This window comes from Thamnophis elegans, chromosome 2, assembly GCF_009769535.1.
Source record: "Thamnophis elegans isolate rThaEle1 chromosome 2, rThaEle1.pri, whole genome shotgun sequence".
Lineage (NCBI taxonomy): Eukaryota > Metazoa > Chordata > Lepidosauria > Squamata > Colubridae > Thamnophis > Thamnophis elegans.
The window spans coordinates 18228998-18251923 of NC_045542.1; the positions used below are offsets into that span (position 1 = coordinate 18228998).

Genomic DNA, 22926 nt, shown 5'->3' on the forward strand with positions numbered 1-22926 from the left:
CCCAGTCACATGACCATCTAGCCGTGCCCACCCAGTCACATTTACCTAGCCATGCCCACCCGGCCAGTCCGGGTCTCCCAACAGTCTAAGGGACTGTAAATTACCCCCCTATTTAAAAAGTTTGAGGACCCCTGATATAAACAAACAAAGGCATGGCAGCAGAAATGCTGCTTAAAATAAAAACATGTAGCACATCAGATCTCTATCATAACTAGACGTAGAAGAGAGTATAGAAGGGGACAGTGCAAAATAAATAATGACAAAAAAAAGTCTGGGTAATGGATATTGCCGTACCTGGAGACCGCAGAATAGAAGAGAAAGAACTAGTGAAAAATCACAAAATCTAAAAGCCTGTAAATAAAAATTAGAGCAACTATGGCAAAAAAGCAAAGAAAGTAACAATAATTACAGGCCCCTTGGGAGTAATTCCAAAACATCTGGAGCTTGAATGACATCAGCATTAACCAAATCACCATCCATTGCAAAAGGCACAGCATATATTGCAACAATATCCTTAATATTATTAAACAATTACATCTGCCTAACCCAGATCCTTGGGAAGGATGAAATAGGTGGGGGATAATGCAAAATGCAGCCTAGACACCTGGCTATTGTGAGACCAACCATAATTTCATAATAGAAGGAAAGTAGTGGAAAAGGACAAGAGCCAGTGGTTAAAGCATCAGGCTAAAAACTAGGAGGCTGTAGGTTCTACTCCCACTTTGGACACAAAGCCAGCTGAGTAACTTTGGATCAGTGGCTCTTTTTCTACCCTAGGAGGCAAGTAAGGGCAAGCTACTTCTGAAAAACCTTGGCAAGAAAAATACAGGGAGCAGACCAGGCAGCTGTCAGGCATCGACAATAGCGGTTCACCGACAAATGTGCGCTCGACAAAAGTGCGCCGACAAAACCACGGGCAGAAAAGCACGAGTTTGAAATCGCGCCAACGAATGAGCACAGAAGCGCGCCGACAACAGCGCACCGACAGAAGCGCGCTCTAAACCTAACCCTAAAGATAACCCTAAGCTAACCCTAACCCTAACCCTGAACCTAACCCTGAACCTAACCCTAACCCTGAACCTAACCCTGAACCTAACCCTAAACCTAACCCTGAACCTAACCCTGAACCTAACCCTAACCCTGAACCTAACCCTGAACCTAACCCTAACCCTAACCCTAACTCTAACCCTAACCCTAAACATAACCCTAACCCTAACCCTAACCCTAACCCTAACCCTAAACGTAACCCTAACCCTAACCCTAGCCCTAACTCTAAACCTAAACATAACCCTAACCCTTACCTTAATCGTAATGGCGCTTCTGTTGGCGTTCTTTTGTCAGTGCGCTTCTGTGCTCATTCATCAGCACACTGTCGACGTCGCGGTTTTATCACCGCGATTTTGTCGGCGCGCTGTTGTCGGGCGCGCATTTGTTGGGTCACGAACAATAGCTTGAAGGTATCAAAACAAGTGGAAGAGGATAACAAGAGTGATATAAATATCAGTTCAATTTAAGGGAGCAGAACAATTCCATAGACTCCCAGTAATTGACAGCAAATTCAGAAATTAGGAGGTCTTTGGAGCTCTCTCAGCTTGGTTTTGTGTGTGTGTGTGTGTGTTTGGCAGATGTTTCATTACCAAAGCTAGGTAATATCACCAGTGCTACAACTGATGATGTTACCTAGTTTAGATAATGAAATGTCTTCAAAAAAAACAAAACCCAACCAAGATCGGAGAGCACCAAGGACCCCTCATGTCAAATATTCTCTATTAATCCAGAAACTTGCTGCTTTGCATCAACACAGATAGGCGAGAGATGGAAAAGGGTAACAGATATTATTGGCAAAACGTAACCGAATCTATGCCATCCAAGTAAACTAGGAGCCAGGCTCCCCCTCTGCCAGCAAAGGGACAGCCATATCCTGAAGTAAATGCATGCACATGTTAGTGCCACCTACAGCGGGCGGCAGCAGTAACTCTTGCCATTTGTCAATTCTGTCAATCAATCTGTCCAATCACTACTTTCTTCGCAGACAGGAAGTGGAGCAGCTTTGGCCGCGTCCCAGCACCTTCATGACAATATTGTAAAGGGGCAATGGCTGAACCCATTCCGGAATCTGCCAGCAGCCAAGTGCAGAGTTCAAGAGAAGCACTTGAGTCCTCTCCGGGGCCAGATAGATAAGCTTCTTGCCTTGAATCCAGGCCATCTTGTGATGCCTTAGCACCTGGACCACAGACCTGCAGAAACTCCGCTTCCTTGCAGAGAAGCGTTTGCAGCTGGTAACGGACACTCAAACACTCTGGCCGTCTCTGGCCTCGGCTATGAAATCCTTGTGAATGCCAGGGTTGGAGCTCAGATCTCCTGCAAGAAGTCCACGGGGAAGAGTCCCACTTTGCGGCCAGTGTAGACTTTGACATACCCATTCAGCTCCTCTCCTTTCTGTACCACAATCTGTAAGAGGATAAGAGATGTTAGATGAGGCAGAATCCCCGAGCAGATTACCACATTTTCTAGGAAGGAGTTCTTGTGCATTTATATATAGGGAAGGAGGAAGAGGGTGGGGAGAACTGCCAATAAGTAGCACGACCTGAGTTTAGAAAGAAAAAAAACTAAGAATCGGTTGGGGGCTGTTATTTAGACCAGGGGTCTCCAACCTTGGCAACTTTAAAACTGGTGGATTTCAGTGCTCAACAAGAAGACTTATGGCTGGTTTTTAAAGTTGTGGCTGTCGCAGTATCCCCGCAGTCACAGGATCATGACTGGGGCACTTGGCAAGCCAGCTTCCAATAAGTCAAGTCAATGAGGAAACCAGCCACCATCTGATGTTGTGCTTAATGACTGCAAATGATTCCTTAACAGCCACAACCTGAACTGTCATTGTACACTGCAGATCGCATTTAATTTCATTGTACAAGGTAAACTAAACTAAACTTCAACTCTCAGAATTCCTCAGCCAGGAGTTAAAAGTTGCCAAGGTTGGAGACCCCTGATTTAAACAACGTGTTTTTAAAAAGCTGGGTTTTATAACTATCATGTACCCAGATTCCCTGGGAAATCTAAACATGATCAATTTCTTTTTAAACTGTTCTCCCCCTAGCTCTGGCTTATGTGATAATTATCAGATGAAAACACAACTAAAAATCCCACTTCTCAATTTCAGAAAATTTTTGCAGGGGGTGCGTGGGAGGGGGAAAGAAAGATAAATTGTGCTGTTGTAGCCCTTGTTTACTTAACTTTTAAATCCTCTGCCAGAAAAGGATGGGATATATAAGATCAATTTGTTGAAAAATAGGGAGCAGTTTTCCAGTGAATGTGACCTTTCAGCTCAAAGTTGTAAAAGTTATCATTGTTTTTGGCTGTTCAGAACGGTGAGGGAGGGGGGAACATTTATTTATATCTGAACCAGTGGTGGGTTTCAAAAATTGTTGGAACCTACTCTGTGGGTGTGGCTTCCTTTGTGGGAGTGGCTTGCCGCCCATGTGACCGGATATGAAATTATGTATTAATACTTAGGTTGGTCCAAGTAGCTATTCAGAAACTCTGGCATTGAAGCATGCAAGTCTTAAAGCTGTCAAGTTACAAGATCCTTGCCAGTGGTGGGTTTCAAAAATTTTTGGAACCTCTTCTGTAGGTGTCGCCTACTTTCCGGGTCCACTGGTGGAACCTCTTCTAACCGGTTCGGTAGATTTGACGAACCAGTTCTACCGAATAGGTGCGAACTGGTAGGAACCCACCTCTGATCTGAACGAAGTACTTCAAAGAGACATACCTGATCCTTTTTTAATGTAATCTGACCAATTTCTTTGTTGCCCACAAAAGACCTCATGACCTTATGCACGCGTTCTCCTGCACGGACTCGGATAATAAAGTTTGGTGGAAAGTATCCAATTTTGTCTCCAATCTGTCCAATTTTCTTCCCCTAGGAGATTCATGCACGAAGTTACTTTATAAAGAAATAACCTTCCCTCCCCTCCCCAAATTCCCAATTCTATCACCATGAAACAAGATGGGATTAACATGAGGGTTTTGTTTTTTCTTCAAAAATAGCAGAGAGGAAAATTGGCAATTTGCAGTGATTCTCTCCTTCAGCACATAAATACACTTTTTGCTCTTTAAAAAAAGGAGGAAGGGACAAGTAACTAACTAATATTTTGGAACATTAGCTCTTGTCAACATGATATATTTTAATTATCCTCATTCCTCAAAATTGACATCAATAATCCTGCAAACTGCTCATTAAGCCATTTTCAGGACAGTAAGCGACTTGCATGTTCTAAATGTGGAACATTAAAAAATAGTGTGAGAGAAAAATGAGTGAATTTTACAAAAGGAAATATTTTGTAAAGGAAAAATACAAAATTAATATTACTAATGGCTTTGAATTCTTTCATGAAACTATACAGTTTTTAACATTGTCATTCATAACATTTTATTGACAGAGGATGGATGTATATATTTTGTGGCAGAGTAGGCAGCCTATTAAGGAACGCGGTGACTCAGTGCTAAGACGCCGAGCTTGTCGATCAGAAAAATCGGCAGTTCAATAGCAGTAGACTTATATACCGCTTCATAGGCCTTTCAGGCCTCTCTAAGCGGTTTACAGAGAGTCAGCATATTGCCCCCAACAATCTGGGTCTTCATTTTACCCACCTCGGAAGGATGGAAGGCTGAGTCAACCCTGAGCCGGTGAGATTTGAACCGCTGACCTGCTGATCTAGCAGTAGCCTGCAGTGCTGCATTTAACCACTGCGCCACCTTCAGCAGTTCGAATCCCTAGCGCCGCATAACGGAGTGAGCTCCCGTTATTTGTCCCAGCTTCTGCCAACCTAGCAGTTCGAAAGCATGTAAAAATGCAAGTAGAAAAATAGGGACCAGCTTTGGTGGAACAGTAACAGCGCTCTGTGCCGTGGCACGACAAAACCGCGCTCCACTAAAGCGCGCCCGATTAAACCGCGTCGCTGACGTCATCAGCAGGACGACAACAGCGACCACGGAGAAAAAAGGGCGCTTTAAATAGCGCTTTGAAAGCAAGCCGATTCAAGTTAAGGTAAGGGTTAGGTTAAGGGTTAGGTTTAGGTTAAGGGTTAGGGTTAGGGTTAGGGTTAGGTTAAGGGTTAGGGTTAGGTTTAGGGTTAGGTTAAGGGTTAGGGTTAGGTTTAGCGTTAGGTTAAGGGTTAGGTTTAGGGTTAGGTTAAGGGTTAGGTTTAGGGTTAGGTTTAGGATTAGGTTTAGGGGGGTTAGGTTTAGGTTTAGGGGTTAATTTTAGCTTTAGCGTTCACAGCATGCTTTTTTCGTCGCGCTGTGATGACGTCAGCTACACGGTTTCGTCGAGCGCACTTTAGTCGAACGCGGTTTTGTGGTGGAACCCTCCGTGCGCCTTCGGTGTTTAGTCATGCTGGCCACATGACCACGAAGACATCTTCAGACAGCGCTGCCTCTATGGCTTTGAAATGGAGATGAACACCACCCCCTAGAGTCAGGACCTAGTAGCACATACGCATGGGGGGAACCTTTACCTTTACCTTAGGCAGGCTATTGAGGGCCAGAGATTGGACTGAACATTTTTTAAATGTGGGGGAGGGGATATGATTTATATAATACTACAAAGCAGGTGGAAATAAGATATTCTGGAGTCCCTCCCCCTTTGGTTGGGCATCTTAATGATATTGATTCATTTTTAACCCTTCCCTGACTACAGCTGCCAAAAACTAGCTGTAGAATTTCATACAATGTTGAAGCAGGGCACACCCAAACATTTGTAGCAGAGTTCCCAAACAAACTCTCTTTCCCCTTGCTCCGCCCCTCCCCAAAACTTAGGAAGAAACTATAATAAAAAGCCCTGGATTTCACAAGTTTGTGACATGACACTATTTTTTAAAATGCTTATTTCTAATTATATACTATATATTTAACACCTGATCATTAAATGGTTGTCCATTTTTCATTTTCACTCAGTAACTGACTTCTGGGGTGGGGGGGGACACACTATTTTGCCAAGTTTAGTTAAATCACTCAAATGTATTTCAAGTCATACTGAAGGAAGACTCCAGCCATAGTAAAAGCTGAAACAGAGGAAATCCCAAATATTTTTAAAAACTTTGAAAGATCAAGAGCTTTCTTCACAATGAACAGGCTTAGATCCTGAAAGAGAAGCCATCTTCTTACCCGCCACCATTCTTCATTGGAGTCGTCAACAATTGCAACTTTGTCCCCAGGGCTGAAAGAGAACAAGGACCCAACAATGAAAATACTATTGTGAGTCAGAACCGCTGAACAACATGGCCCATTCTGGCCATTCAGTCCTTTCTTTCCCAGTTCTGAATATCTGACAAAGATGGCAACTTCCCCCCATACTTCCTTCATGGTTCTACTGAAGGGACATAATAATAGTAGAATAGGTAGAATTACTGGGACATAATAATAACTTGCTATTTCACTTCTGTAAGAATTGCTTTCCTCCTGTAAGAATTAGAATTGCCTCTGCCATTTGCTTCTACCAGTGATCTAACTCCTGCTATCTTGTTTTTGTGTACACCTCAGTACCTGTGCGGGGTGTGTCATGGCCTAGCAAGATTACATCGGGCAAATGCCTCTGTTGCTAAGCACCCAGTCCCTCTGTTGCTAAGCACTCAGCCCCCCTGTTCCTTGCTGCACGGCCAATGCAGGGCTACAAGGAAGGCATGGGCCAGGAGTGCAGAATTGGGTACTAAGCTGTTGTCTCTGAAGGTATAAAAGGGCGTCATATAAGGGTGGGTTCCAGCTTCTGTTACTGCTGGTTCACTCAGGGATGCGCTTTGCGTGGGTGCATGCGCAGTAGTGTAAAAACTGCACATGCGCAGAAGCAAAAAACAAGATGGCGGTGCCTATGGCGCCACCGATAGAACCGGTTCAAGGGCAGGGCCAGCCGAGTTACTACCTACTCGGCCGAACTGGTCCAAACCGATCCAAACCAATAGCAACCCACCTCTGGTGCCATACCTTCCCCAAGGTGTGGTCTTCCTTATGTGCACCTTGTCGGTATGTTCATGGAATGGTCTACCCAGCTCTTTGCTTTGATCAAAAATAAAAAGCTGTTTCTTTTCCAAGTCTTCACTTAAGCTCTTCTTTTGGCCTATCGTTGACTTAAGCACATCGCCAAACCTTACACTACCACAAACTCAACAAGGTAATGAGATACAAAAGTCTTAGCTGAGCACCAGAACATCCAAGCAGCCTGACAAATGCTCTATTCTTCTATATCCATCTACCATTGGTAGGATTCTATATATATATTGTTGCCAGTACCTACATTTGCATACAGGATAAGCTCTTTTCACTTGTCTCCCAGCCCTTCCCCACAAAACCATATAAAGAAGCTGACATATGGAGATCTCCCAGTCTTACATGGGATGCATGCACTGACTTAAGAGAGATACAGCCATGGTGTTCCACAAGCCTTTGATATTCCTGAATAAGGAAACCTCCATAACTTGTCTTGATGTTTTGTTTGAGGTCTCAGCATTCTCACATTACTGTTTACATTCATGTAAAATCAGCTCAGCAAAGTTTTGAGTTCCAAATCCCTTGTAATCAATGACTTGTTTAAAGACTATCTGAGCATATTGCATTTTAGCTCCATATTACTCCATAGCAGTGGTGGGATTCGAATTTTTTTACTACTGGTTCTGTGAGCATGGTTTGGTGGGCGTGGCAGGCAAAGGATACTGTAAAATCTCAATTCCCTCTCCATTCCAGGGGAAGGATACTGCAAAATCCCCATTTCCTCCCAATCAGCTGGAACTCAGAAGAGAAGAGATGGGGGCGTGGCCAGCCAGAGATGGTATTTGCCGGTTCTCCAAACTACTCAAAATTTCCGCTACCGGTTCCCCAGAACTGGTCAGAACCTACTGAATACCACCTCTGCTCCATAGATTACTCCTCAGTCTCTAAAGCCCTGAGACTGCACCCCTTTCTATTGACATGACTTTGATAAAATGTACCAGAAACTCAACCCAGACACTTCTATGTTGGGATTTGTTTCTACACAGCAGCGGTTTAAGAAGGCTTGAGGTTGGTGATGTTCTAATCAATGAAAACAAGACAATTTCGTTACTCACTGAAAATCCAAGTCATCCTTCTCCAAGGCTTTGAAGCGATAGAGTGCAATAAAGTAGTGAGACTGTGGGAAACCAGTTTGCTGCTTCTTACTCTGTTCAAAAGAAGAAAAGAAGTAAAGTCTCTTTCAAGTCAAACTTGACTCTTGGTGACTTATTCATTGCCAGTTTTCTTGGCAATGTTATGGAAGTGGAAGCTATAGCCTCCTTTAGGGATGGTTCTTGGATTTCCAGGCTAATTTGTAGGTTGGGCTTCCCAGAAAACTTACATGTAGGTCATAACCTGGGGTAATCCTGCCAAGCTAAGGTCAATGATAGAAGAGAATATTTGAAGCTCAGGGTTGAACTGTGGGGTCCTTGATGCTCTCTATGCTTCGTGGTTTTCTTGCAGAAGTTTCATTATCAAACTAGGCAATTACCCAAATTGTGTAAAGTACTGATGTTACCCAGTGGTGGGATTCAACATTTTTTACTACTGGTTCTGGCATGGCTTGCTGGGTGTGGCAGGGGAAGGATACTGTAAAATCCCCATTCCCTCCCGATCAGCTGGGACTCAGGAGGCAGAGAATAGCTGGGGGAGAGGCAGTCAGGGGTGGTATTTACCAGTTCTCCAAACTACTCAAAATTTCCACTACTGGTTCTCCAGAATTGGTCAGAACCTGCTGAATACCAATTCTGATGTTACCTAATATATTTTGCCCTCATATATATATGTTCTTGTCAGAAATCTTTAATGCTGGCAAAACACAAGCTCTTTCTACAGATATCCTTTATAAAATTAGTGTCTGGATGGGCAAGGAATCAAAACAGATTATTCATAGATGTACAAATAAACATGTTTATATGACCAGGAGCATCCATGCATGGATCTCCAAAGTAGATTTAATCCACCTCTGGAAAGCAGGATAGCAAGCAAGATATTAGGGCTGAGCTATTCAAAATCTTGTAGCTACCCAACCTTACATCTCTACAAATATAGGTCTTTCTGTGGACCTAAGCAAGGATTTCTAATCCTCAATTATCTGGCACAAGTAGTAACAAACTAGCCATCCCTTTCCATTATACTCTATATAAAGATTTTTGGAAATCTATGCTGTTCATATGCTAAAAATGTACTATGTGTAAACTTCTTTAAGTGTATATGGATGATTAGTGGAATCTGATTGGTGGAAACTGAGGCCGTAGGCAATAAAGTAAGCAAGCGAGCACACTGGGAGTCTATGCTTGCTTGCTCAATCTCAACAGACTGAGTTCTGGCCTTGAGATTCTGACCTTGAGAGAATACATATACATGAGTTGAGTGACTTCTCTATGTACCATTGTCCTATTTCCCCCCCTCCATGCAGTCCTTTTTACCAATATGATCTGTGCAGGAAAAAAAGAAAACATGGAGTTGACCATACAGGAAATAAACAGCAGGCAACCATTTGAATAATCAGAGGTGGCAAGTGAAGAGCAGTGACTTGCAACAGCATCACAACTTGTAGGATTTGGAGACAAGAAAAAGTGTAGCCACTGTGTTCAATCTGGAAACTAGCAAGCACATTCTCTCCCTCTTCCCCTCTCCCATGCAAGAATGAGGAGCAAGCACCTTGTCATCCGGGGCATTCTTCTCTGCTTTCTGTCCTTCTGGTTTTCCTGGATTAAAAACAAACAAGCAAGAAAGTAAAATTCAGATGGGATGAAATACAGGTAATCCTTGAGTTAGGAAAGTTCACTTAGAAACCTGTTGTGGCCCAGCAGGAGCCGTTGGAGCTGCCACCAGACTCCGACAGCGAGGGGCCCAATGAGTCGGCTCTGGAGGATGTGGAGGACCCTGGACAGGGTTGCAACTCCGAGCAGGGTGCAGAGAGGCTGGTTGGCCACCAGGAGGCGTCTGAGCCTTGGACCAGTGGGGAGGAGACAAGGGAGAGTGAGCTGGAAGCCAGTAGTGAGTTGTTCCTGGATGCATGGCACCGAAGAGCTAATAGGCGTCAGGAACAGTTGCGCAGTTACAGGAGGTAATTGCACTCAGCTGGTGGTCATTAGGCTCCTCTCCAGACTATAAAAAGACTACTTGTGCACATGCCCCTCTTTGCAGAAGTCAACGCAGGAATGAATGTCGGAGAACATTGTTATGAGCTTGGCAGGCTGGATTGCTGCCAAGCCTTATCTGTGTTTATTGCTGCCCAAGCTTGTCTGTACTGGTTTGCTGCCAAGGACCTGTCTGTCTGTTCATTAAATGCCGTAACTTATCTTTGGCTCGGAGTGTGTGTTGGTGTGGGAGGGGGGTCAGAACAGAAACCATTCGAAGTTATGACATAACCCACCCCCCACCCCACCCCAAATACTTATGACACAGTCTCAAAGTTACGAATGTTGCAGCACCACGGAGTCGTTCGTACTTACGAACAATCACAGAGGCCCTGCAACGCTTGCCCTGCCTATTCCCCGCCCTCCCCTGGGTCACCACAGGTATTGGCGCTGTGGTTACTCACTTTGCAAAGATCTAGCAAGCCTTCATTTCCTTGGCCTGCTTCAGTGCTTCAAGCCTTTGGTGTGTTCGAAGAGAATAGAAGTCTAAAGTACTGCAAGATCATGTGAGACCTCACGCTACTGATCTCGCATGATCTCATGGTACTTTAGGACTCTGTTCTCTGCAAATGGAGGCTTGGACGAGATCTGGGGCAAAAGGCTTTGGAAACAGAAGGAAGGTCTGAAGTATCAAAGCCTTCCCTCTGTTTGCAAAGCCTTTTGCCCTCTTTGCAAAAAGCCTTTGCTGCTGAGAACAGAGGTCTGGAAACATGCGCCCCTCCTGGGCTCCGTTCTCGTTGGGAAAGTCTTTTTTCAAAGACAGCCAGAGCCTATAGGGATACAATCTTTCATCCCTGCAGGCCTCAGCAAGCCTTTGCTCAAGGCAAAACCATGGCAGAGGGGCTGGAGAAGAGGCAGCTTCCTTGATCATTGAGATCTACATATGATAAATGACCCAGTCAGGCAGGATATGGAGGTGGGGGAGCATGAGATATATCAGTGGGTTGGAGGCCTTAGGTGATTGGAAGCACTACTCCCCACTCATGGCCTCCTCCCCCCCCCCCCCAAGTTGCCTCTTTCACTTAACGACCTGCATATTCGATTAGCAAATGTGTGAGGAAAAGCAGGGAGTGATCACGTTCCAGTTATGTGATTCAGTGCTACGAATCCTCGGGTTACTAGTATAATTGGCAGGCTCCATTACATTTGTAACTTGAAGATTACCTGTATGGATAAAAGATCAGACAGTCTCCCTTCTCCCAGGGCACTGAAAATAAAATGCCACAATTTTCCTAGTTTTTCTTTTTCAAGGCCTAAAAAGGAAATTATTCATAAATTAACTCCCCCTTTCTCTGCTTTTCTTGTACTAGTCTGCTTTCTTTTCCCTGCTTACAGGTCACAAATTTAGGTGTCCTTTTTTTTCTGGCCTTGATTGATTACATTCATTTCACTTTTATATTTGTATTTTATAGTTAAAGGATAAAGCTCGGCCAACAGGCCGCCCTGGAAACAGTGAAGGACCAGTCCAGAGGTGGGTTCCTACCAGTTCGCACCTATTCGGTACAACCGGTTCGTCAAATCTACCAAACCAGTTAGAAGAGGTTCCACCAGTGGACCCGGAAAGCAGGCCACACCTACAGAAGAGGTTCCAAACTTTTTTGAAACCCACCACTGGTCCTTGGATATGATTATTCTACACTTTCATGCTTATATTTATAAAACTCAGTGCCTCTGTGAAAGGTAAGGATGACTACTGCGTTTGTGGTGCAATCAGAACATTGCGTGTGTTAAAGTTGTTTTAATGCAAACCAAAGATGCCTTTTAAAAAACAAGTTTACATCATATTCTTATCCATGCCAGTGCTGTGTGTGAGGTAATTTAAGGTGGTTCTGACAAGTGTCGTCGGCATCTTCATATCCGGTCACATGGGCGGCAAGCCACTCCCATCCGGTCACATGGGCGACAAGCCACTCCCACAAAGGAGGCCGCACCCACAGAGTAGGTTTGAACAATTTTTGAAACCCACCACTGGACCAGTCCGTGGTGCCTCTGCCAGCGATAATGGAGCTTAGAAGGGCTGCAGGAAGCCGTTGCAGCCAAAAGCGGAGCTTGGGAGCCCGTTTTCACTGGCAGAATGCTCTGATCACTATAGGCACCCCTGGGACAAGTGACGTCGGGCTGGCCATGCCCACCCTGGCCACCCAAGGTCAAACTCAACCCTTATGCGTCCCTCAATGAAATCGAGTTTAACATCCCCAACCTAGGTGAACTTCACTCAAAAACGTAAGCAGACTCACATCTGGTTACAGTTGAGCAACTCTTTTCTCTCCTGAGATGTCTCATGGGAAAAAGTTTTAATTCGTGGGCAGCAGGGGTTCCTCTTCTTTTCAGTGATCTTCTGGCTTCTTTTGTACATTGTTTACTTGAGCAACATTTGCTTAACAAATATTTAGACTCTGGATTCCAGAGATAACAGGTTTTCTGAAGTCTGTTAATACTTACCTCCCTCCGGTTTGTCACTTTCTGGTTTGGGGGCATCTGTTTCTTCTTCCATCATGGCAGCCAAAGGCTAAAATGTAGGAAGGAGAATAGAAAATGTTTATTTCACAATATTTATATGCCACCCCAATTATATGCCACCCCAATCAATAAACTTAGAGCGATGAGAATCAAAATGCACTAATGATAAACTTGTATCCTTCATCTACACTAAACTTCAAACCTTACACTAGATGGAGATTTCCCCCTCCCCAAGTTTTTTATTTTATAACATATAAAAATTCCATTTTCAATTTAACTGTGTGTTGTCTGGGTACAGTTTTAGGAAGTAGCAATCAAAATATTTACAACAGTGTTCATTACATTAGTATTGATTATAATAATATTAAATAATCATAATCATAGATGGAGATTCTCAGTCATCTAGGTCATGGTTGTCCCAAAAGTGCTTTTTCAAAAGGTAACTGGACTTTCTGGTTTTTCTTTGAAGATGTTTCGCTTCTCATCCAAGAAGCTTCTTCAGCTCTGCAGAATCTTGATGAGAATCCAGAGTTCCCAGCATCAACTGATTCTGGATGGCAGATTAGTGCCTTGTAGCATGAATTTAAGGAGAGGAGGAGAGGAATAGTTAATTTAAAGGGGGATGGTGAAAATGTAGCCCTCCAGATTTCACTGGACTCACATCAGTCCCAGCCAACATGAGGAATGGAGAGTCTAGAAATAGCTGGAATGCTATATATGGTGCGGTGGTCAGAATGCAGTATTGCAGGCTGGCAGTTGGCCGGCAGTTCGATGCTGACCAGCTCAAGATTGACTCAGCCTTCCAAGGTTGGTAAAACGAGGACCCAGATTGTTGGGGGCAATATGCTGACTCTGTAAACAGCTTAGAGAGGGCTGTAAAGTGCTGTAAAGCAGCACATAAGTCTAAGTGATATTGCTATGACTGTGTTTCTCAGAAAATAAGACAGAAAATAAGAAAATCCCCCTCTCCATTTTCCTCCCATTTGCCAAAAAGCCTTCCGCGAGCCTCCCAAAAAGAGGGAAAAAGCAAAGCGGCGGGCTGCGGAAATGCGCCCCAACAAGCAGAAGAGAAGGGCAAAAATGGTATTTGCGCTGCCCCATTGGGCTAGCAGGCTGCAGCCAGACAGTTCCCCCCCTCCCATGCCGGCACTTGTGCTGGCCACGCTCATCCTTTCCAAGCTTATTTTTGGAGTAGGGATAATATTAGGCCTACCCCAGTGGTGGGTTTCAAAAAATTTTGGAACCTCTTCTGTAGGTGTGGCCTGCTTTTCGGGTCCACTGGTGGAACCTCTTCTAACCGGTTTGGTAGATTTGACGAACCAGTTCTACCGAATAGGTGTGAACTGGTAGGAACCCACCTCTTGCCTACCCGCAAAAAAATTAGGGTTGGGCTTATTATTGGAGTGATGGTGTTTCCAAAGAAACACTGTACTATATGTGGCCAATGTTAGCTTTAGAATGGCTTCTATCTCCATCCATTATTCCAGCTTGAATAGCCTTTTATGCACCACCCTTTTACGTTGGGATGTTTCATCATACTGGCTTCCTACGTTTTTTTTTGTTATCCTGTCCTTTCTTGCGCTCCTTGTTCGCCATGATAACTCCCGACCGCAGGGTATCGAAGACAGGATCATTTCGGCTAGCTGTGAAATAAATGAACAAACAAAGTTGTAAAATGGAGGTGTTTCTGAGGATGGATGACCAAGAGTTAAAGTCCTTTTGGATGGCTGACTTACCACCTGAGAGTTGTTGGGCACTGTACAATGGAGAGCTGTAAGCCCGGCGGAAACCTGGAGGCTGAAGAGTAAGATTATACACAGTCAAGAACGTGGGTAAAAGGGGACAAAGCTCATTTTTCTCCCAAATGATGGAGCTTGGTGACAGAGGCAGCTGTTATCCTTGAAAAGAATCTCTAACCCAGTGTTTCTCAACCTGGCCCAGGTTGAGAAACACTGCAGTCTAACCATAGCCTAATGCTTGTTTTTATAAATAACACCATGTAGCAAACATTTTCATAAGATGCAGAAAGAGTTCTTCTGCCGATTTATCAACAAGACTAATAAAGCCAGTGTAGACAAAATGCGGCATCCCCCAAAACGTTGGCAGTAGCCTCTAAAAGCTTTCCTAAACTTTACACTTTATGATAATTTTCAGGATGATGGAAATGGGAAGTCATTAAATGCATGAAATATTAATTCATTGCATATATTTAATATAGTTCAATTTTATTTTTGACCTCTTCCAGGGAGCAAAAATTATTTATGCCTATTTCTAGTCAACCTGGCCGAGCAGCCCCTGGTATTGTTCGGACCTAGGCTTCCTGAGATGGTAAAAATCACATGCTTAGTCCCCAAACCCCTTTTTTTAATTTAAATGGCTATGAATTATGTTCATTCACAGACTATAATGATTCACAAACAGTTTGTAAAGAGTCCGACAGAAGTCTGCCACAGTCTTTAAAGCTGATAAGAACCCACTTTAATCTCCTTTGATACACTGCCGAAGACCTAATTGCCAATTAGTTTTGCCAGGCCAAACAGAGCACAGAGTCAAACGAAGCTTCCGAGTTTAAACTGACCAGAACAAACAAAGTTGCTTTGTTCTTGCCTTCTGCCTGCTCTGCGCATGTGCGCACTGGGAACAGGCTCCTCCTGTTCCTCTGCCTCACTGATATCACGCTCTAGAGGCCACAGAGGCAGCACATAACTCCCAGATGGCCCTGATCCCCTCTCTGCCTCCGACACAGATCCCTCATCAGAGCCTTCCCCGGACTCCAGGACCGGCCCATGTTCCTCCCCAACCTCCTCACTGTCCAACTCTGCTGACAGCTCTGCAGGCCACCGGTAGACACAACAGGTATTTTATTTTTTTATGATGTATCACTTTGTTGTTTGTATATACACTGAGATCTTATGCGCCGGAGACAAATTCCTTGTGTGTCCAATCACACTTGGCTACTAAAAAATATTACGTTATTAGTTGCCCTTGCAAACGATTGTGTGTGTTCTGCAATATGGAGACTACAGTATTGTGAAATCCCAAATTAGAAAGAGAAAGAGAAGAATCCTGTTTTTTACATCCCAATGTTCAGAAAAAGCTAGGTCCTATTGATTGGACCTGCTAAAGAGAAACTAATTGACTGGCTTCATCCACATGGCCTATGTTATTCTAAGCCGGGGCTGTCAAACTCAAGGCCTGTGGGCTGGATCTAGCCCATGGGGTACTTAGATCTGGCCTGCAGGGCCACCCTGAAAACAGCAAAGGAGTGGCCCGTGGTGCCTCTGCCAGCGAAAATGGAGCTCAGGAGGGACACGTGCATGCAGGAGGCCATTGCAGCCAAAACCAGAGCTCATGACGGCTGTGGGCAGCCCTCCCAAGCTCCATTTTCACTAGCAGATGATTGCAGGAGGCTGCTGCAGCCAAAAACAGAGTTCGGGAGCCCGTTTTCACTGGCAGAGCACTCAGACCACCACAGGCACCCCTGATATGAGTGACATTGAGCTGACCACACCCCCTAGCCATGCCCCCCCAAGGTCAAACACAACCCTGATGCGTCCCTCAATGAAATCAAGTTTGACACCTCTGTTCTACGCTAAGAATGTCTCAGCTATGTTTGCTCTCATTTATGTAATCTGATTCACTGTGATCCCTGACTGTCTAAGGCAGTGGTTCTCAACCTGTGGGTCGGGACTCCTTTGGGGGTCGAACGACCCTTTCACAGGGGTCGCCTAAGACCTTCGGAAAACACATATTTTCGATGGTCTTAGGAACCGAGATACCAATTTTATGGTTGGGGATCACCACAACATGAGGAACTGTGGGTTGCGCCAGTGGTGGGTTTCAATTTTTTTTTCGAACCTACTCTGTGGGTGTGGCCTCCTTTGTGGGAGTGGCTTGCCGGCCATGTGACCTGGTGGGAGTGGCTTGCCGGCCATATGTTTTCTTTTTCTCTCTCTCTCTCTCCTTCCTTTTGTCTCTCTGTCCCTTTTTCCTTTTTTTTTTCATCTCTCTCTCACTTTTTCTTTCTTTTTTTCTTTCTTCCTTTCTTTCTCTTTCTCCTTCTCTCTCTGTGTGAGTCTCTGTGTGTGTGTTTGTGGGTGTGTATGTGTGTGTGTGAGTGGTGGGTTTCAAAAAATTTTGGAACCTCTTCTGTAGGTGTGGCCTGCTTTCTGGGTCCACTGGTGGAACCTCTTCTAACCGGTTCGGTAGATTTGACGAACCGGTTCTACTGAACTGGTGCAAACTGGCAGCAACCCACCTCTGGGTTGCGCCAATGGGAAGGTTGAGAACCACTGGTCTAAGGTCATAGGAAAAAAATGTACTCCAAAGCCCAAATTACTGCAAATAATACTGGGGTCGGGAAGTGATTTTCTGGGGAACCATTTGGTTTTCTCCAAGCAGGTAAAAAATGTTCATAACCGAACTTTTAGTATAAAGCTATTTATGTTCTTGGCTGCTTCAGCTTTTAATAATATACAAAAATACTGGGTAATTTGTTAGCTTACTCACCCACTGCTCTCCTCCAATTCTGCAGTTAGGGAATTGTGGCTTCAATCTATCAAAGGCAATGTGCTTGCATTGCACTGCACTAAGAATTGGAATCCATTTTTCAAAAGTATAAAGTCCATTGTAGGGCCAATAAATGTACTTTTTTTCCCACAAGAATAATTTCCAATTGAAAAATAATGTAATCCTTATATACACCGTAACGACTGCACATTTCTATTTTTTATAGGCAATGGCATACATCTATTTGAGATAGTCACTTCCGGAGATTGATATTCCGATTGTGCATTATTTTATCCATGTAGAACAAGTGTCGCAAACTAGCTCTTAAATCAAGGTGCCCTACTTAAAATTCCTGCGGCACCAAAGGACCGGGTTGATTTGGATCAGATACCGACAACAATCCTGGATACAAATGCAAGAAGAAATGATGCAAGATAAAAATGACAGCTCTTCTGTGTAAACATTTAGAGGCTTCAAGGCAAGTAGAGCTGATGAGTACGATTACACCATACACATTCATCCATGAATGCCACCCAGACATAAAACTGTTGGTGAGGAGAGAAGCTAGTTTCTTGGCTCTGATCCCAGAAATCTTACCCAGGTTTGTTGTTTCTCACCTACTAGCAGGAGAGAAGCAGTTTGATATAGTGGTTAAGGTATCAGGTAAGAGACCATGAGTTCTAGTCCTGCCTTAGGCATGAAGCCAACTGAGTGATGTTGGACCAGTTTTTCTCCCTTAGCCTTAGGAAAGGAGGAAGGGCAAATCACTTCTGAAATCTTGCCAAGAAAACTGCAGAGATTTTCTTGGGCCGTGATGGCAAACCTTTGGCACATGTGCCACAGGGGGCACATGGAGCCATCTCTGTGGGCATGCGAGCTGTTGCCCTATGTCAGCTCCAACATGCATGCACGGACCAGCCAGCTGATTTTCAGTATTTCCGGAGGGCCGGGGAAGGCTGTTTTTGCCCATCTGGAAGTCCTGTTTTTTTGCCTTCCCCAGGCTCTGGAGGCTTTCTTCGAGCCTCTGGGAGGGCAAAAACAGCCTCCCCAGGAGGCCCTCTGGAGGCCGGAAACACGCCCGTTTCCAAACTTCCGGAACATCTGTTTTTCACCCTCCCCAGGCTCTGGAGGCTTTCCTCAAGCCTCTGGGAAGGTGAAAACAGCCTCCCCCAGGCTCCGAAGGTCCTCCCTGAAGCCTCCTGGTGCCTAAAATGGAACGTGTATCTGGCCTCCAGATGGGCTCTGGAGCCTGGGGGAAGCCGTTTTCGCCCTTCCGGAAGCTTGAGGAAAGCCTCTGGAGTTTGGGGAGGGCAACCCCCCCCCCACACGGTGTGTGTGTGTGTGTGTGTGTGTGTGTGTGTGTGTGTGTGTGTGTGACGCATACATGCATCAAGGGGTCGCACACACATGCGCAGGTGGGCAGGGTGCATTGCATTGTGGGTGTGGGGTATGCGTGAAAGTGCGTGCTTGTGTGCGCGCACACACACACACAGTTTCAGCACATGAAGACAGAAAGGTTTGCCATCACTGTCCTTGGGTCTAGGAAGTTGTTAAAGGAGTCAAAACCTGGCTCAAAGGCACGCACACAAGTCTTAGCAGTGGGGAAACAGCAATCTCATGGTCAGAGTTTTGGGAAGCTCCTGCCATATTTACCAGACACAGTCATTGGTATAAACTCTGCAGAAACTGAGCCATATCCAGTAATAATTAGAGACTTCACAAATAGAGCTTAGCTGAATCAAATGCCTTAGTGCAGGAAGAGCTGCAGAACACAGGAATCAAAGCCCATACCTAAATCCCAGGAGTTTCCTTCTCACCGTGTCTAGTCAACAGATTTTTTTAGCCGTTCTTTTCACAACCTTGAGCACTGGAGGCACAAGATCCGCATTTAGGTATCTCAAATCTACCTGGCTTGAGATCTATTGTTTCTGTCAGTCAGTTTTTCTAAATATGAACTCCATGGGGAGGAACGGGTTCTGACTCAACCTCGGCAGCACAGAGGGCCTATGGGGTTTTGAGCTTCTAGGCCCACCCCAGAGCTCTCTTTGATTTTGGATGCGATGACACTTTTCCAGACTCGGTGTGAAATTTGGAGGCCTCCTAGATTCATTGCTTCTGCTTGAAGAGCAGAAGAGAGCAGTGGCTAGAGGGGCTTTTGTACAGAGTCGCCCAGTGTACCAATTGCACCCTTTCCTGGATTAGGAGGCCTTGCTCATACTTACTCATGCCTTGGTCAGCTCCTATTTGAATTGCTGTCATGCGCTCTACATGGGGCTGCTCTTGAAGACCACCCAGAAACTTCAACTGGTCCAGAATACAGCAGAGCACATGGTGATGAGTGCCCCTAAGTTTGCCCATGGAACACTTCTGTTGTATGAGCTGTGCTGGCTTTTAATTTTGTTTCTGGGTACAAATCAAAGTGCTAGTCATCATCTTGAAAGCCTTATACGGCACAGGGGCAGATTATCTCCAAGACCGACTTTCTCTAAGCTCATCTACCAGATCCGATAGAGTAGGCATGCTCCTAGTCCCTTCCCTTAAATATTGGCATCTGATGGGAGCTTTATGGGAGTTTTTCCATGGCAGCCCCTGCCAATGGAACACTCTTCTCCCTGACATTTGGCAGGCCTCTACCTTCCCAACAGCACCAAAGACTTGATTTTTCCCACAAGCCCTTATCAGATGAGGTGACTGAATATTGGAAGCTTGACTTGGCATCATGTTTGTTTGTTCGTTTTCAATGTGCTGCGTTTTTGCAATCTTAATGTGGTTTTTACATTGCTTTCATTTTTTATTGGGAGCTGCCCAGAGTTTGTTATAAGATAGGTCATATATCAGTGTAATGAATGAATGAATGAATGAATGAATGAATGAATGAATGAACGAACGAACGAACGAACGAACAAACAAACAAACAAACAAACAAACAAACAAACACATTTACGTTTCTTATTGGAAGCCAGCCTATAGACTTCACCATATAGATGTTTTTAAAATCATCAAATACTGATGGATTCAAAATCAAATTAAATGGCTTTGTTTCCTCATTTCTTTAAAAGATACTCTTGCAATATTCTCCATTTTGCTAATTAAAATGTAGTAACCTCAGCCTTATACCTCATCCCAATCTGGATCCAAAGATAATACACAAAACCCCCACCAATTTTAGCTAATTATATTCTAGCTGTGAGCACTCAGCTTGCTATAGGCAGGTTCTTGAGCGTACAGCTTTTGTTACACTTATGATTAAAAACTAATGAAAAGAATCCTACCCTTTTCAAAGTACCGGTAGCAAACCTTTCTGGAAAAACGTTATCCCCCTTCTACATCTCAGTGTTCTCTACATGTCTAATGGAGCAAGCAAAGAACCAAAACTGCAACCTCCCATATCAAATCATGTTATGGATAGCCATCGGCAGAGGGCAGATGCATTGCATTGGGGCTCAGAAGAGGCCTACTTACTATCTTGCCAAAGCAGCGCTGAAATTCCACATAACTTTGGCAGTGATGATGGATGTGAGTCTTGCAGTTTTTGCATTTCAAGCCATATTTGTTGTTGACTACAAGGAAAAGAAAGGCAATCATTGGCATTATGTAGGCTAAACCGGTTCGCCTAATGTAGAACTGAAAATGTGAGCGCACGTGTGGCTTCCAACACACGGCGATTTCATGCACGCGGCTTCCAGCAGACCTTCTCAGGCAGCCACAGTGAGTAGAGCGGGAGAGGCTCGGAAATCAGCTGGGCTGAGTGGGTGGGGCGAGTGAGCCAAAGAATGAGATGTATAGGACGGGATAGCATCGGGGTAGGTGGGCGGGGTGAGCCGGTGGTTGGGACTACCGGTTTGCCCGAACCTGTCTGAACTGGCAGCAGCCCACCTCTGCATCTCTTCCTCCCCACAGCCCCCAACCCTGGGTGTCCCCATTTCTGAAATCAAGCAATAGCATAACACCACAGCATGCCTTCTAATTGAGCCAGACAGAAGCCATTTAAAAGCATACAAAGAAGCCATTTGTCTCCAAGATGGAGGGGAAATTACTTTCAGGAGGAAACATCAACTTTCCCTAAATATGCTTCCTTTTGGCATCTTAAAAATGTTCTGCCGGAAACCATAAGGGAAATCTCCGTGTATGTTCAGTTCTATCAAAAAACGTAGCCTGGAGAATCATCTTGGCAACACAGGATTTCTAGCTTTTAGCTTGAGAGGTCCTCCTGCTCTCCACCATGTCTCGGCCTCCTGGATAGAAAAAAGGCCCACTTGGTTGACCTTTGGCCTGGCTTGAGCAAATAAGATATTCCAAGCATAGTGCCATGTAATGGGCTACCATTCCCACCATGCTCAGACATCATGACCAATCTCTGTGTGAATGATAAATATTTCGTGCATTTCTGGATTATACCATTGTTTATACCAAACTGGGGAAGGCTGGTATGGTATATTTCTATTTGTTCCTTGGCTTTGATTCCTCTCTGGCTTCTGCTTTTCAGTTTCTAGTTCATTTCTGGCAGCCAACTTCTCTTCAACCCTGAAAAACTCTCATTTCTCTTTTAACACAGGGAAGGGAGGACTGACATGTGATCGCCTCCCTCACAAACAGTTTTAACTAAACTACGATCGTCAGTTTAAGCAAAACTACGATCATCAGCATTTTCTCAGCAAAAGGAAATGGGTTTGGCTTAGAGGAAAACATAGCTCGGGCTACTTTTAAAAATGCATACATCCTGACAATATTTTGAAAGATAACTTTAAAAAAAAGGTTTAAAAAAACCTAGAAATATCATCAGGCATACTTTTCTCCCTTTCCCTTGGCTTTAGATGCACATCAGAGGTGGGTTCCTACCAGTTCGCACCTATTTGGTAGAATCAGTTCGTCAAATCTACCAAACCGGTTAGAAGAGGTTCCACCAGTGAACCCGGAAGGCAGGCCACACCTACAGAAGAGGTTCCACAATTTTTTGAAACCCACCACTGGTCCTTGCATATGATTATTCTATACTATCATGCTCATATTTATAAAACTCAGTGCCTCTGTGAAAGGTAAGGATGACTACTGCGTTTGTGGTGCAATCAGAACATTGCGTGTGTTGAAGTTGTTTTAACGCAAACGAAAGATGCCTTTTAAAAAACAAGTTTACATCCTATTCTTATGCATGCCAGTGCTGTGTGTGAGGTAATTTAAGGTGGTTCTGACAAGTGTCGTCGGCATCTTTATATCCGGTCACATGGGCGGCAAGCCACTCTCATCCAGTCACATGGGCAGCAAGCCACTCCCACAAAGGAGGCCACACCCACAGAGTAGGTTCGAACAATTTTTGAAACCCACCACTGATGCACCTCTACTGGCAACCAATCTAGAAGTCAAAATTTTGGGTGATTCAAAAGGCCACTGCTCTCAGAACTGAAGAGCTGATAAAGCTTGAATGTAGACGTAAAGGATTCAGGGATCGAGTGTGGGCAAATGTATCACAATGACCCTACTTATGTTCTTGTATCAGAAACAACGGCACAAGGGCCTGATTGCATTGTTTGCACAAAGACCTCATGATGCACCTGACATCACCTGTAACTATGGGTGCCTAGGAGTACGTTCTGCCATTCTTCATACAATGTCCCTCCACCGTTCATAGTTTGCTATGAAAGATTCCTAGGGATTTCCTGAATTTCAGCAGGGCTGCAAGAGATAACTATGGGGGGTCCCGGGTGCCCTTTGAGCTTGCTTGTTTTCTTCCAGATGTTTCGTTACCCTAACTAGGTAACACCATCAGTGCTAGTAAGGAGTGCAGTTTGCTGTC

General features: G+C 44.5%; 1 protein-coding gene across 1 annotated transcript in view; it reads right to left on the reverse strand.

The window, feature by feature from the left end:
- Positions 1-2352: 2352 nt before the first annotated feature.
- STAC3 (SH3 and cysteine rich domain 3) overlaps positions 2353-22926 on the reverse strand; it is a 28413-nt gene continuing 7839 nt past the window's right edge. The window contains exons 3-11 of the mRNA XM_032238898.1: positions 20598-20695; positions 14359-14423; positions 14166-14265; positions 12609-12675; positions 9685-9731; positions 8097-8182; positions 6166-6217; positions 3770-3919; positions 2353-2451 (exon numbers count right to left, since the gene is read on the reverse strand). Coding sequence (XP_032094789.1) covers positions 2353-2451; positions 3770-3919; positions 6166-6217; positions 8097-8182; positions 9685-9731; positions 12609-12675; positions 14166-14265; positions 14359-14423; positions 20598-20695 — 764 coding nt within the window. The remainder of the gene's footprint in view (positions 2452-3769; positions 3920-6165; positions 6218-8096; positions 8183-9684; positions 9732-12608; positions 12676-14165; positions 14266-14358; positions 14424-20597; positions 20696-22926) is intronic.